The following is a 15,624-nucleotide window of genomic DNA, read 5'->3' on the forward strand; positions in this document are numbered from 1 at the left end:
CACCAACAAGCAATCAGTGAATGTTGACTGTTGTTAATATTTATTATTATTATTATCTGTTGTTATTCATCATCGTCATCATCACCGTCATCTCTGAAGGATGCATATCCCACTAGCACGGCAGAATTCTTACCTATCATAAAACATGGACAAAATTGTTTGTTAGTTTTTTGACATGTTAAGGAATCTGAGAGGCTACTGGACCCCGAGTGCTGTTTTTAGGCCCATCCTTAATTGACTTGAACCCTGGAGGGATTCCCTTGTCAAACTGTTAAACCAGGTTTTTACCAAAGACTTGTCTGATAAACATTTCCTAAAGCTTCTTTAGGCCCTAGTTCTGCACCTGTTTGGAACAGCCTCTAGGGAAACTTTGGGGACAAATTGAAATTTTCTTTCATTTATCCGATGGATTTGTCTTACTTTTCTCACCTGTCTTGGTGTTAGTGACAAGACTGTATTCTTGATATTTTTTTTGGCATAAATTAATATGCTTAGTCCCTAAAGTCTCCTTTGGGACAATCACCTCTTAATAACACTTGTCAAATAGCATTTTGTGTTATTCAATCATTTGTATGGTCTTTTCAGTTTATAAAGTACTTTAATATCTGTTGTTTTCATTATTATGGTATTTCCTCATAGGCTAGACAGGGCAGGTAGTATCTTCATTTCATGGATGAAGAAACTGAGAGCAGAATGGTATGTAACTCATCCAGGATCACACAGCCAGGTTATGACAGATCCGTGCCTAGAATAAGAAATTTTCTTATTTCCAGTTTAGTGCTCTTTTATGATCCTGTGCTCTGCAGCCTCTTGCCTCACACCCTAAAATGGGGAGCAGAACATGGGATGACTCAGAACTCCTGGGGTCAATTCTAGGTCCCATTTTTTCATCTTGGGAAAATCATTTTAACTTCTCTGAATGCTTATTTCTTCATTTGTGAAACGAGCTAATAATATTACTGTAACTTTCCTGTGGGTTGGTTGTAATTAGTGTTGGAACCAAGATTCAAATACAGGTTATCTGGTTCTTGAATCTGTGTTTTTAACCACTAGTTACACTGACTCTTGCCATCATAAAGAGATACAGTAGACTTTAAGAGTAACAGAGTTGTGTAACAAGCTAGATGTACTATGAGATATAGTGAGTGTATCAGCTATTACTTCCAACTCTAACTGAATTTCTAAACTCAAGGTTTTAGAACTCTGGAGAATGGCTTAAGCTAAATGTTCACTGATGAAACGACCTGTGTAGTTATTCAAAATGTAGATGCAACATCGGAAAAAAGGCTGAGATTTTTAGAAATCTTTATTCTAAAGTGTTTTTTAAAGGGTATCAGAAAATTCTATTTTTTTTTTTTTTCTTACAGCACTGGGAGGTGTTCAAAAAAGTAACAGAAGTTTTCATTTTAGTTCCTGCACTTCTTGGTCTCAAAGGGAACTTGGAAATGACATTGGCATCCAGATTATCCACTGCAGTAAGTTTTTTCCTATACATAAACATATACTGTTTTATCTATACATAAACATATACTGTTTCTCTCTATTGAGGAGAACTTGCACCAGGAAAATAATTTTCTCCTCTGTCTACTGATAAATTTCTGAACCTCAGGGCTATGCTAAGTAGTTATGCCTGTTAATCATGCCCTGAAAGCTCCCTGGGTTGTCTAATCTGGGAATTATAGGCCTTCCTTTATCCTGAGAAGAAGTAGCATTCTTGCCCCCTTTCATTCCAGGGCGTTCTGGCAATTATCATCAGTGCTTAAAACATGGGGCAAGTCAGATATTGAGATTCTTTATAGTTAGATGGTTGGTAAATTGTTACTTAAACTTTTTGTGATTGTAAAAGTAATACATGTTTATTATACAAACTGCAGGAAAGGGAAAAAAGTATCAAGAAGAAAATTTAAAACTACCCCCAATTATTTACCTAGACATAATCACTATTAATATTTTGATATAGATCCTTCTATACTTGGATATCTCTACCTATGCATAGGTATATCATAATGTAGATACATACTGTATATTCTAAAAAGAAGAACTGGAATCGTATATATTCTCTTTTATAATCTGTGATATCCATTTGTAGATACATCATGATCATCTTTCCATATCAATAAATGTAGACCTATCTCATTATTTTTATTGGCTGTGTGTTTTTCTGTTGTATAGTTCTACCACGGTTTAATCCATCATCTGTTATTGAATATATAGGTTCTTTTTAATGTTTTGCTGTTATAAACAATGTTGTAATGAATATTCTTATACATACAGTTTTACATTCTTATTTCTTTTGGGCAAATTCTAGGAGTGTAATTAATGTTCAGGAAAAAAAAAAGTATACTTTTAAGGCTTTAGCCACATATTGCAGAATTGTCATCCATAAAGGTTAAACACTTTTGAAAATACTGCCACCATCAGGGTTCTGATGCTTTTTAGTAGCCGAAAAGGACATTGTTTTCTCACTATAAAATTCTTTGGGGGTTCACCATTGTGGAACCAAGTTATGATTAAAACCATGTAGCTAGGGAGGTTCACTTCAATGAGCCATCAGCCCACTGAACGTTAGCCAAAAATTAACTAAGCCATCGTTACTAACTGCAGTGCTGTTAGTATATGAAGTTTGTTTCTTTCCTTAAAGAAGGTACAACAAATGAATCTATGAACTAGGAAGAAACATTTGTGTATCTAAAGGTAACCAAGATCTGGAAGCTGAACAACCATGGTGTTGATGGGAGCCCTCTTTCACTCCTCTTCCCCTCTCCCCGTTTTTCCCCAGGCAGCTAGCTGTGAGTTCCCTAAGGTTTCTTGAGTGAAGCAGATGCTTGGAAAGGAAATGCATTAAATAATGTTTTATTAACATTATTATTGGCTTGCTCAATTAAGAGAAAATGCTACATATGCCCTATGGAAATTTCTAAGCCCTTTCCTTACATATAAAAGGTCATATAGCCATACTCTGCCCAGGCAATGATGAAGTATTGGGTGTTAGTGAGCTCTCATAATGTGCCAGCACTGTGCTAACTGCTTTTACAAGGATGTCTCTTAACAACCCTATGAGATAAACACTATTCCTGTTTTACAGAGGAGGAACTGAGGCTTTGAACAGTTGAGTGATGAAGGGTGATTCCTGAGAGCTATTTTATATTAGGTGGTTAGGGAAGACTTCTCTGAGAGGTGGTGTGTAAGTTGGAGCCTGAATAATAAAAGTGAGTCAGCCATATCAAAATCTTGGAAAAGACCATTCCAGGTTACATTGTATCTAATCAGTGTAATGATGTCAATGTAATAATGTCAAATATTTATAAGCGTTCTGTACAGATTCACTTTCACAGTTGAGCCTGTGTAACTGTATGTCTGTAGTAAACAGAGGCCCATGTAACCGTATGTCTATGTAGTTTAAAATTAAACAACAAGCTTACAGATTTAAAAAAACTTCTGGGGACTTTCTTTCCCTGGTGGCTCAGTGGTTAGGAATCCACCTGCCAATGCAGGGGACACGGGTTCGAGCCCTGGTCTGGAAGATCCCACATGCCGCAGAGAAACTAAGCCTGTGCGCCACATCTACTGAGCCTGAGCTCTAGAGCCCGCGAGCCACAACTACTGAGCCCCCATGCCACAGCTACTGAAGCCCGTGCACCTAGAGCCCATGCTCCGCAACAAAGAGAAGCCACTGCAATGAGAAGCCCATGCACTGCAACGAAGAGTAGCCCCCGCTCGCCACAACTAGAGAGAAAGCCTGCACGCAGCAACAGAGACCCAGTGCAGCCAAAAATAAATAAATAAATAAATTTATTTTTTAAAAAAAATCTCTATCTTTCTGCCTTGGCAAATACAGTATATCCTTTGATGATCTGGAAGTCCAAGATCAAATTTAGAATTCTTGGACTTCTTGGGTTCTATTTTGGAATATAATGATGTGGAGAGAGCCAGCCCCTGGTCTGATGCTTGCCCCCTTCCTTCTCCACCCTTGGCCCTGTGTCCTGCACTTTGAAAGACCTCACACATACCTCAGACCTCACGTTCATCTATACCCCCAACAAACAGCCAGCCCTTGAGCATTCCTTGGCTTGGGCATGCACCAGTGGTGGCATGGTCTGCCTTCAGGAAGGTTGGCTTCAGGAAGAGGCCATTGGGCTCTAGGCCATTTAGTCAGGGAGCTTTATGATCCCAGGTATCTGGAGTGTGGCCTAGAAGGGGATGAGACACAGGCTTCGAGTGGGCACACTGCTTGGGCCCTATGCACTCTTCATCCTGAGGAATGGGGCATAGCTAAAGGAGGGCCAAAGTGGGGCCTTCTAAGCCATGGGTCTCAGAGCTGAAGTCCCTCTTACAGAATTAGAGAACTACCGATTCTAGATTCCAGGAGTGAAAACTTCTCTTGGCCTAAGGAAAATTACATGACATAGAAGAGATTTAGAAGCTTCCTTATGATGGACTTCTGTAAGATATTAAAACAGGATGGAAAAGTTATATATTAAGAAGGGTTGCTTGAACAAAATAGCCGTAATATTATACTCTGAAGGTAGCAGTCACAGGACTTACTAATAACCAGTGGTTGCCTACAGAGAAAGCAGTTCTTTTATTGGAACCTTCTTAAGTAACCAAATGGCTGTACCTTGAAGTATACAAGTATCTCTTACAGGATATCTGTCCTATCATTCTACTCTTGAGAAGATACTGAAATTGGCGTGAATGCAATAAAAGCTGAGATATAAATGGAAATTCACTACTTTTTGGTGTCTTGGAAGCCAGTCACATGGCTCCATTGTTACACTTTTAGATCCAAGGTTTTTTATTTTTATTTTTATTTTTTTGGCTGCATCACGCAGCATGTGGGATCTTAGTTCCCCGACCAGGGATCGAACCTGCGCCCCCTGCATTGGAAGCACGGAGTCTTTACCACTGGACCGCCAGGGAAGTCCCAGATCCAAGGTTTAAATGCAAATTTTTCTCAAGTGATCATGTGAAGCAGTAAGTATGTGTAAAAACATTAAAATTTAAAAATGTGTTAGGACAACACCCTTTGACTCATCTGAAAATATTTAGAAAGCATCATCATCAAGCAATATACAAAATTTCAGTTTATGCAATTATTTCAATGAAATTGCATCATCACTATTAACCAAAATGTCAAACCTGGGAATTAAAGAGGATATAAGTCCTTTATCAATTATATTTCTTTCCTAATATAATTAGGAAAGAAAGCCAAACAATTTGATAACACCATCATTCTCAGCAGCATCTAGACTGGCAAAAGTAGCCAAAAACATTCTTGATTGTCTAATGACTTCATTTGAAAGTGGGCATCTATATAGTATTACAAATATGAAGTATAGTGACCACAGGATCAATCTAGCAGCCCTCAGTGCTAAGAACTTATTTCTCAAAAATTTAATAATAAGATGGTAATAAGATTTTTAAAATTTGATTAAATTTCGCATTTGTTCTAATCTCCTAGAAGTTCATCATATAATGGTGACATTGGTGCCAGCTGAATATTGATTTTAACACTTGGCCATTTGGCATCCAACTGGAATGTGTGTCTAGTATACCTCTAGCTTTTGTCTTCAAAAACAAAACAAAAATTTTATGTGGTTTTACTAAGGTTTTCAAAGTTAGAGAAATTACATGCATGTGTTCCATTTGCCATCTTTTCCCAGTGATCTACCCTTGCATTATGTTTTAAGAGCTGATGGGTTACCTAGATAGATCTCAATCCAAGAGGCTTTTTGACAGGAGAGGAGAATAAAGAAGAGGTCTTGAAAAACAAGAGTGGCAACATTTAAGGGAGAAGAAAGTTATTAGAATGAGAGTTAAAAGGTGGCTTTAGTTTCATTTTGTTAGAAAATGAACTTTGTTCTGATAAATATAGTTAGGCATACCAACATTTAAGCAACTTGATAACTTTGCCAGGAAAACTGAAATTTTGGCTAACTTACCTCAAAGAAAATATTTCTAAAAACAACATTGTTGAGCATTACCCAGCATTTGTTTAGATTCAAATAACAGATTAAACATGCCAATCCATTTTGAAATAAGCCATGCCGGAGGGAATCTGGTTAAAAAAGAATATGCTGCAAATTAAATTGTTTAGTTTGATTACGTATTACCATTAAAGCTGAATTTAATCTTAATCTTTTTATTTGAACTTGATTTGTTGTGGTGCCTATATTTTATATTAGATATTTTTATCATATGTCTGATTATATTTATTTGTCTGTTCATATTTAAGACAGGAGAACTCCAAAGCTGATTAGAATCTCAGCTCATGGTGTTCACTGCAGGGTCATCTAGCTGGACCTTTCTTTGGGGAGATGGGATGGAGTTGCTATTTTCCACAGGTCAAGAATTGGGTCACTGATTATAAGATATCTGAGCCGTAAACTAAAGGAATTACTCAGTTCTCTAAGCAATTACAACACCATAAACTAGATGAATATACCATGTTATCATGGCTTGATGCCATGAGTTACTACTTTTCCATCTACTAATTTGTTTACTTTTATTTTTTGAGGCTATTTGAGATAAGAATGTCCCCTTTATTGCCAGGGCCAGAGACAGGACTGTTGTTGATTTGTTATATTAGTGGTTCTAAAAGTGTGTCCTTCTGAACAGTGGCATCAGCAACTTGTTAGAAATGCAAGGTCCCAGCCCCACTCCAAGGCTACTGAATCAGAAACTCTGGGGTGTGGCTCAACATCTGTATTTTAACAATCTTTCCAGATGATTCTGATACACATCAAAGTTTGAGAACCACTGTGTTACATGAACAGCATGGAGGCCGACAGGGCTGGGACCAAGTGAGAGAGGGGGAAAGTCACAGGGTGTGAGATCACCTGTGGGTCATTGTGAGGACGTGGGTTATTGTGTGAAATGGGAAGCCTTTGGAAGGTTTTGAGCAGTTGAGTGATGTGATTTGATAGATATTTTTAACGGATTATTTTGACTGTTGTGTTGAGACAGAGCTATAAGAGGCCAAAGACCAAAGCAGGGAGGCAAGTTGAGAGTCTGTTGGAATAATACTGCAGGCCAGAGATGAGGTTGGCTTGGATCAGGGTGGGGTAGTAACAGGGGATGTAGTGAGACATAGTTGAAGTCCAGAACTCATTTTCAAAGAGAGTTGTCAGAATTGGCTGATTGATTAGCTGAAATTAAAGACCAGGAGTTGTCACTTGAAATTTTCTCTGGATCTGAGAGGGGTAAAAGTAACCAAATTAGAAGATGGAAAGCTAGTAACTTGTGGCATCAAGCTAAGATGACATGGTATATTCATCTAGTTTGTGGTGTTTTAATTGCTTAGAGAATTTGATCTCAAGGTTCCTAGGCAGAGTACTACCATTCTGATAGAGTGCTGGAGAATCATTGTCAGCTGTATTCCAGCTCTGATGCTCTATTTGCTATTAAAGCAATTCTGGGTTAATGACTTCTCAACAACAAAAACCCCAAAGCCTCACCTTCTAGAGACCCTTCACTGGCTGTTTTGTACTTGAAATTTTTGTTACCCTTAACTTTGAGACCCCACACTCTCCTCACTCACCTCTTTCATGGTTTCTTCTTAGTTTACTTTTTCTTTGCTCATCCTCTTGATTTGAGGTTTTCTTTGTCTTACATGTTCTCCATCAGTAATTTCGTGTAGTCCACCACTCCTGGCACATTTCTGACTCTCAGATTTGTATCTCTGGTCTCTTTCCTGTCCTCCGGAGCTGATTGCACCACTCACTGCATTCAAAATTAAACTCATTATCTTCTCTCACTCTAACTGTGCTTTCTATCATTCTTGTCAGTATATTAATGTTACCAATCACCTCCCCTCTCTCTAGTTACTCTCTAGACTGTCAGTTCCACCTGTGAAATCCTCTTCCCTTTCCCTTATGCCCCACCTGCCACCACCTTAATTTAGTTGCCTATTGTCTCTAATTGGGATGCTGTAGCAGATTTCTAACTGTACTGCCTTGTTCCAGGGAGAAGGATGGATGAGTATAATTTTTTTTTTTAAACTTAAAACAAGCACAATTTGAAAGTCAGCTCTTTCATGGTCAAAATATAATTCTTTTAAAAATTTTACAATTTTTTTTTCATTTGTGAAAGTAGGAGTAAAAATCATTATAGCTATAGAAGGCCAGTCTATGATTACTTTAATCTTTTTGCTCCATTAAAGTCTTTTCTCATTTTTATGACTGTCTGCAGTAGAATCAGGTTAAACAAGCTTATAGGATTTTAAGGAAGGCCTATAAAGATAGAGAACTTAAAACATAAGATATCAGATAGAGCCTACTTACTCAATCTGTTGAAGGTCAGTTGTATTTCAAATTTGTTATTCTATGAAGCTAAAGATTAAATGTTCACAGATAAAAAAGATATTCCAATAAAGTATGTTTCCTGTTTTAACAAGGGAGATTTAATAATGATGAATCCAAATCAACTTTATCTCTCCCTCTTTTACTTCAGTCAAAATTTATTTCTAAAAGTATAATGATTAACTTGAATAATTTTTCCTAGATTTTTATCTTTTCAACAGTAGATATATGTTATAGTAGTATGTTATCTACTATGTTATAGTAGATATTCTTACAGATATGTAACAGTAGTATATAATTGAAAAATAAACCAAGCACAGTGATTCTATAAATTGCTGGGTTTAAGTTCTGTTATCTGAGCTCTAAAATTTTCTGCTTCTGAATGCTGGATATAAAAGAGTCAGGAATGATATTCACTGTCCTAATGACAGGATTAAAAAAAAAAGTCTTTAAAACTATTTTCCAGGAGTAAATTGCCTAGCACTTTTCCACTCTAGGCAAAAGTGATTTTTGTTGCCTCAAACCTTGATTCTCTGAAATTACTTTGAAACTTTCTACCTTTTTAATTCATTAATTGAAAAAATATTTTTGAGCACTTTCTATATGCCAAGCACTACTCCGTGTGCTAGGGACTCTGCAATAAACCAACTGGAAAATGTTCCTGCCTTCATTGAGCTCACATTCCAGTGGAGGCATGTGAAGTTGGAAAAAACCTCTTTCCCTAATAATTTTACATTAGACTTCCCATTCAAACTGTGAAACTTCTAAAATAAAGAAAAAAATAGAGCCCCCAATAATGATGTTAATAACTATGGCATAATTTAGGTACCATCACAGTCTCAGTATTATTTCCTAAATTTGGCATAATTCTAAATTATATGTGTTCTTGTCATATCCTGATTGTTAAATACAAATGAGATTGCATATTTCTATTGTTCTTAACTTTGAGGTATGTTTCTTAAGTTATGAATACCAACCCATAGTCATAGCTTTGTGGAGTGGAACTGCTTAAGTTTAATCTAGAACTGTTTCAGTCAACTAGATTTTTAGCTCTCTCCCTTCTTTGAAGCTTTATTGAGGTATAATTGACATACAAGAAACCACACAAATTCAGTCTTAATTTGATGAGTTTCAGTACACAGTATGTACCTGTGAAACCATCACCACAATCTAGACTGTGAACAGATGCATCACCCCTGTACATTCAGAAAGATATTAGGGTGTGTGTGTGTGTGCGTGTGCGTGTTTTAGTATATTGTTTTATTATCAAAGATTTCAAACAGGTAAAATTCTAATAGCGTTCCCAATCCAGTTAATGGCAGAATAAAGTGGTTGAGTGAAACTTCCCAGAGAATAACATTTACAAAATCTGGATAATAAATTATTTGCAGGCAATGGAAAGTGATCAAAAGCAGGTAGAAACTAGAGTTTACCCTTAAAAGACCATAACTACAGTGCGTAAGGGTTGCAAAGTTTCTGGCTTTTTTTGCTTGATGGAATTCCCCAATCCTTGGGTCTCATGTGGTAGAAAACCCACAGTCTTACCAGCTTGAGGTGTGGCAAAGGTCAGGGAGTCTGGCAAACGCAAAAAAAAAGAAGAAGAAAAGTAGGCAGAGATGTGAGAGGGTCCCATACTTGAAAGACAAACACACTGGCTAAAATTTATGAGTTTTTGCATTCTGCTACTATGCACAGCTATAGTGGCAGAAAACTGAAGTTTTGTTGGCTTGAATTATCAGATAACGGAGCTTGGAGGTGACAGAGCAGGTGGAAATTTATGGGGAAATCCCAGCAGCAGAGAACTGCAGAGAGGATGAGCCCCAAAATCCGAGTATTAATTCTCTCCAAATCTTTGGCTGACCATTAAACTACACAGGTGCAGGGGAGATCCCCAAAAGGCTGGACTAAAAGTTGGTAGCTGAAGGAACCAAGCAGAGATATGAGCTGCTCCACATTGTGGAAGAGACAGCAGTTTGTAGTTTGAGTCTAGGCAAATTAACTGCCTATTAGAAGGAAAATCCAGTTATCCTCAGAAGAACATAGCATTATCCAGAGTTATTAGGACATATTATTACACTGTCTAGTTTTTTACTGAAATCACTAGATGTGGAAAGAAACACAAAAGTGTGATTCATATTCAGTCAATGGAAAGTGACTCAAAAGTGGGCCTGGATGTTGGATTTAACAAAATCTTCCAAAACAACTAGTAGAAATATGTTCAAAGAACTAAAGGGAAAAAATGTTCAAAGAATTAAACAAACGTGTCTTAATGAGTGAGTGTATCAGATTGGTGATAGCAGAAGAAAGAATTCATGAACTTGAAGATAGATCAATAGAAATTATTCAATATGAAAAACTGAGAGGAAAAAATTGAATAAATATAAATAAAGCCTTGGATATCTGACAATATAATGACGTTAACCATATATGTGATATATTGGTATAACAAATATGGTAAAATTTTAGTATTTGACAAAACCAGGTAGTGGGACTATAAATGTTATTTTTTAAAAGCATGAAAGCAATTACTGCTGAATGAAATTATCTTTTGAAAATTAAACTTTATTGAAGTATAATTTACATGCAATAATATATGCCCATATTAAGCGTATAGTTTGATGAGTTTTGACAAATACATTAAATGTGTTAACTATCACCACAAACAAGATATAGAATATTTCCCTCACCCCAAAAAGTTCCCTTATGCTCCTTTGCTGTTAATCCCACTACCAGGTAATCCCTCTGGTCTCAGGTAATCACTGCCCTTTCAGTCACTAGTTTAGGATTTCATATAAATAGTATCATAATTTTTCTCATTGATTATTTGAATAACAGTGTTTGCCAGGTTTCTCCACTATAAAGTTACATTTTACCTCTTGATATATTACTAAATAACCTGTAGGAAGTTACTTTGAGACTGCAGACATATCCTGTTACTTAACAAACTTTAGCCAATTATCTTAGCATATATTAATGATTTTTGTCTGAATCCATTTTTACATTGAAGGCTGCTGAATTGTCATTTTCTAACTGTTATTCCTTCTACATTTATTACTTAGCATTCTACTAAGGAAAAGATCTCCCTGTCTTTCTTATCTCCCTCCCTCCCTCTCTTCCTCCCTCCCTCTCTCTCTCCCTCCTCTCCCTTCCCTCTAACTATCTATCTATCTATCTATCTGTCTATCTATCTATCTATCCATCCATCCATCCATCCATCCACCCACTCTCAGTATGGACTCAATGGACTCTTATTTTATTCAATGGGTCATAATCCATTACTGCTATTATTCATTTTGATGCCCAGATTGTCTCAGATTTGGCTAGGGGGAAGCCCTTTCAAACTGGTTCCTGTGTTGTTTTGACATGCCCTTATTATGTTTTGAGCACTTTGTTACTTTCTGGCACAAGATATTCCAGGCTCATCTTATACTTTCCCTGTCCCAGCCCTGGAACCAGCCATTTCTCTAAGGAGCCTGGTTTTAGTGGGGAATAGTATTTAGAGAGTTTAGGCTTTTTAAGCTGAGTAGTTCCTTACTACTTTTAGATTCCACGTTTATGGTATTTTCTTCTACCATTTTAACTGATATTTTTAAAGGACTTTATGCTTATTTATTTTATGTAATAAAGTTTAACATCATAACTACCCAAGAAGTACCATTTTCACTAACACTAATATTTTACAGGACTGTCTGCATATTTCTAAATTTGATTTGTGGTCTTCATGAGAGAGGTCATTTAGTCAAATCTTCATACTTTGTGCAAGACTGCCAGTGTGTCCTTCTAGATAGATGAGAATCAACCTGTTTTAAAACTTCAGAAGAGCAGATTTTACAGCCTCTGGGGAAAACGTACCAATAATCAGTGGCTAACACTCAAGGATTACATGCATTTTATGCTCACTTCTCTAAAGGGAAACATTTTTTTCCTAAAAGCCTTTCCCCACTTTCTTCCCATTTCTTTGTTTTCCTTCTACTCCTTCCACTTTTTTATTCTTCTTATTATTCCCTTCCAAATGTTTAGTGTCTTACTGGATATAGGCCATTTTTTAGCTACCCTCCAGTTCCTTATATTTTTAGAGTGGTCTTGGTTTATATTATGATTTTCATCTTAATACTCTTTGAATTTTAATGTTATTTATGTTGTAGGACCTACATTTAGACAAAAAGCTGAGATTATTTATTTTTCTAGTTGCCAGTATTTTAATTCACCAATTAATGTTTTTAAATAAAATTTCTCATTATACCAGTACTATTTTTTCAGTGATGAAAATTTGAAAAATTCTCTAAAGAACAAAGAAGAAAATAAAAATCATCCATAGACTCATCACCCAGAAAAAACAATAGTTTTTTTTAAATACACCTATTTTATGAGCTCAGACGTAGAGAATGGACTTGAGGACATGGGGAGGGGGAAGGGTAAACTGGGATGAAGCGAGAGAATAGCATTGACATACATACACTACCAAATGTAAAATAGCTAGCTAGTGAGAAGTAGCTGCACAGCCCAGGGAGATCAGCTTGGTGCTTTGTGACCACCTACAGGGGTGGGATAGGGAGGGTGGGAGGGAGGCGCAAGAGGGAGGGGATATGGGGATATAAGTATACATATAGCTGATTCACTTTGTTATACAGCAGAAACTAACACACCGTTGTAAAGCAATTATACTCCAATAAAGATGTTTAAAAAAATTTAAAGATTAAAAAAAAAAGACTAATACTTCAATGGAGACTTTCAGTACCCTTGTTTCAAGTATTTACATATTAAATGTACATTTTCTAGTATCAATTATAGTAACTATATTTGTATATGTATAACTATATTTGTGTATATATAACAATTATAATAACTATATTTATATTTGTATTTCAAGGTCATCTCAACCCACTTTTGTCTTTAGCCCCAATAAATCTTGGGTCCTACCCATAACTCATATACTTGAGGGTCAGACAAATAACATACACATTTATGGAGGGGAAGGGTGTAGGAATTATAAAAAGTAGAGACTGCAGACTCCACCTAAAGGCATTCAGATTCAGAAAGTTAAAACCACTGTGTTGGCCAAACAGAGCACATCTTCAGGCTGTTGGCTATCTCAGCTCTACTCTTTCCTAAAAGACTAGTTAGTATATCTGCAAAAATAGTGGCCTGTTTTTCTGGTACTTTAAGATAGACGTAATTTAAATAAATCTGGATTACACAGAAGTCTTTATCAGATCTTGCCCTAATGTACTTTATCACCTTCCAAGTTCTTAGTTTCTCTAGCTGAGCACCATCAGGTCAACTAATCTAATAAAAATAGATCCAGCAAAGGCCTTTAGATAGAGCATTCATGCTTCTACCTCTCTACTCTGAAAAAATATAGATAGTTCACATTAATCCTAGGCTCTGGACAGTAGGGTGGGTTAGCCCGCGTGTTGGTACAGTTTTTACAAGTTGGAGGCAACTAGGGTCAATTTTCTGTGTCCTGCCATACCCCACCCTAATGCCCATACCATAGCTGTTTTTCCTAACTATGGAAATGGGTCAACATTTCTCTAGTTTTATTTTCTTTTTTAAATTCTTCTAAAAGTCTTTTCTTTGTAAAATAAAGTTATTGTTTGTGAATATATTCTACTTTTTAAATTTCACATCATAAATTATGTTTCATAAATATGAAATATATTTTATTTCACATCATACATCAACTTGCTATTTATTATTTATCTTACACTAAAAAGATTACAGGTTCAGAGACTTCTAGACTGGAAGGGACTTAGAGATTGTGATCATCATCATTTATAATACAATTAACTGAATAATGTGAAGTTGCTCTGTCAGTTGGGTTTGGTCAGGAAAACAGAGCCATGTTATGTATTGTGGCAATAAGGAGTTTAATAGACCAATCTGGGCTTACACAAATGTGGGAGAAGTTGACGTAGGAGGATCAGAGAAACAACCTGAAGCACTGGAGTAGGGCAAGAAAGCCATGGGTGCATTTTAGTGAAGGGGTCTGGATGCTACTGTGTCTGACCAATGAGACCTTCCAAAAATAATGGCCTCTCCTTCACTTCTGCCTTTCAAATCTTAGGCAAGTTCTTCTCACTGGCAGACTGTAAGCTGAAGCTCTAGAGAAGGGGATTTTGAGGCATGTCACTGCAGGCATCACTGGTAGTGATGATACCAAGTGAATCTGCACAGTTGCTTACCTAATTCATGGTGCTCATTCATTCTGTCACCTTCACGTTTCTTAATCTTTTCCTAGACCATGATGAATGTGTGTCTCCATTGATCATCAAGCAGTCGTGGAGTCTTGACATTTTGTACTTTTTCACAGAATCATTTTAGATTGCTTCCTATACCTACAGACATCTTTCTAAAAGTTATAAAAAAATAACTAGTTTCTCTCATACCTATTTCTTGAACACTAAACCCGAGATAGGTTCACTCTTTAAACATTGCTTGTACCTTGTTCACTAGAGCAGAGACTCAGGTTGCTAGAGCTGCAAACACAAATTTTATCAGTAATTTAGACTTTCAGGCTTAGGAAGGAAATAATACAAGTAAAGACAGAAGGAATAATTATTCTGAAACACTGAGAAATCTTAATATGTGCATTTGCTTGATACTTTGAGACTACAGTCGAGAGTGAAGTTAGAGAATAGAATCTTTTCCAGATTGATACAGGAAGTGTTGATGTAGCACTTAACCTGTTGGTTTGAAGCCAGTGAGCTAAACTCTAGTTTGTCCATGGTTAACTACCCATAAATAATTACCCTTATATATCTCCCACTTTACCCATTCATCTGTCTTCAGTGAACAACCATGTAATGAATAATTGAAACCTGGCTTAGTATATTTTTAATGATGATTGCTTATTGCTTTCCAAATGACTGCATTAGAAAAACTTGTCAGTTTTGGATATACATTTTTTGAATCCTAAGTGGTTGAGAAGTATGATTTAGCTTACAGAGCAATTGAATATGTGAATAATAATAATATTTTTTGGAGGATATTCTTTGATTTAGCTAACAGATGTATACATTTTAATAGTGAAGTACATTATCAAAATTCATATGTGAACTGAATGAATTTTTTATTGATAACAATTTTAGTCATGACTCAAATATAAATTATGTACATATGAATGATTTATTTATATCTGGGTTTTTTGGTCAATAATTCTTGAAATTACATAAGTTTCATGATGTGGAATTAAACGCTAGCAGCTAAAAATTATGTAATTATTTATGTTGGGCCTCAGTAGACAAAATATGGCATGTTAGTATGACACTTGATGTTAGTTGTAAAATAACATCAGACGGCAGGTAGATAGTACTAACTGGCC

The 15,624-nt window shown here is 36.2% G+C and overlaps 1 protein-coding gene and 1 long non-coding RNA gene across 8 annotated transcripts in view; both read left to right on the forward strand.

Annotated features, from left to right (window-relative positions):
- The window catches only part of LOC309640631, a 317,179-nt gene that overhangs the window by 187,957 nt on the left and 113,598 nt on the right, over positions 1-15,624 (forward strand). The gene's annotated exons all lie outside the window — the stretch shown is intronic.
- Positions 1-15,624, forward strand: part of SLC41A2 (solute carrier family 41 member 2) — a 135,867-nt gene that overhangs the window by 40,654 nt on the left and 79,589 nt on the right. For all 7 annotated transcript variants that reach the window (XM_082419441.1, XM_082419442.1, XM_082419444.1 and 4 more), the window contains one exon: positions 1,368-1,475. In XM_082419441.1, the coding sequence (XP_082275567.1) occupies positions 1,368-1,475 (108 nt within the window). The remainder of the gene's footprint in view (positions 1-1,367; positions 1,476-15,624) is intronic.

The sequence above is a fragment of the Balaenoptera physalus genome, assembly GCF_965194825.1.
Source record: "Balaenoptera physalus genome assembly, chromosome: 13".
Lineage (NCBI taxonomy): Eukaryota > Metazoa > Chordata > Mammalia > Artiodactyla > Balaenopteridae > Balaenoptera > Balaenoptera physalus.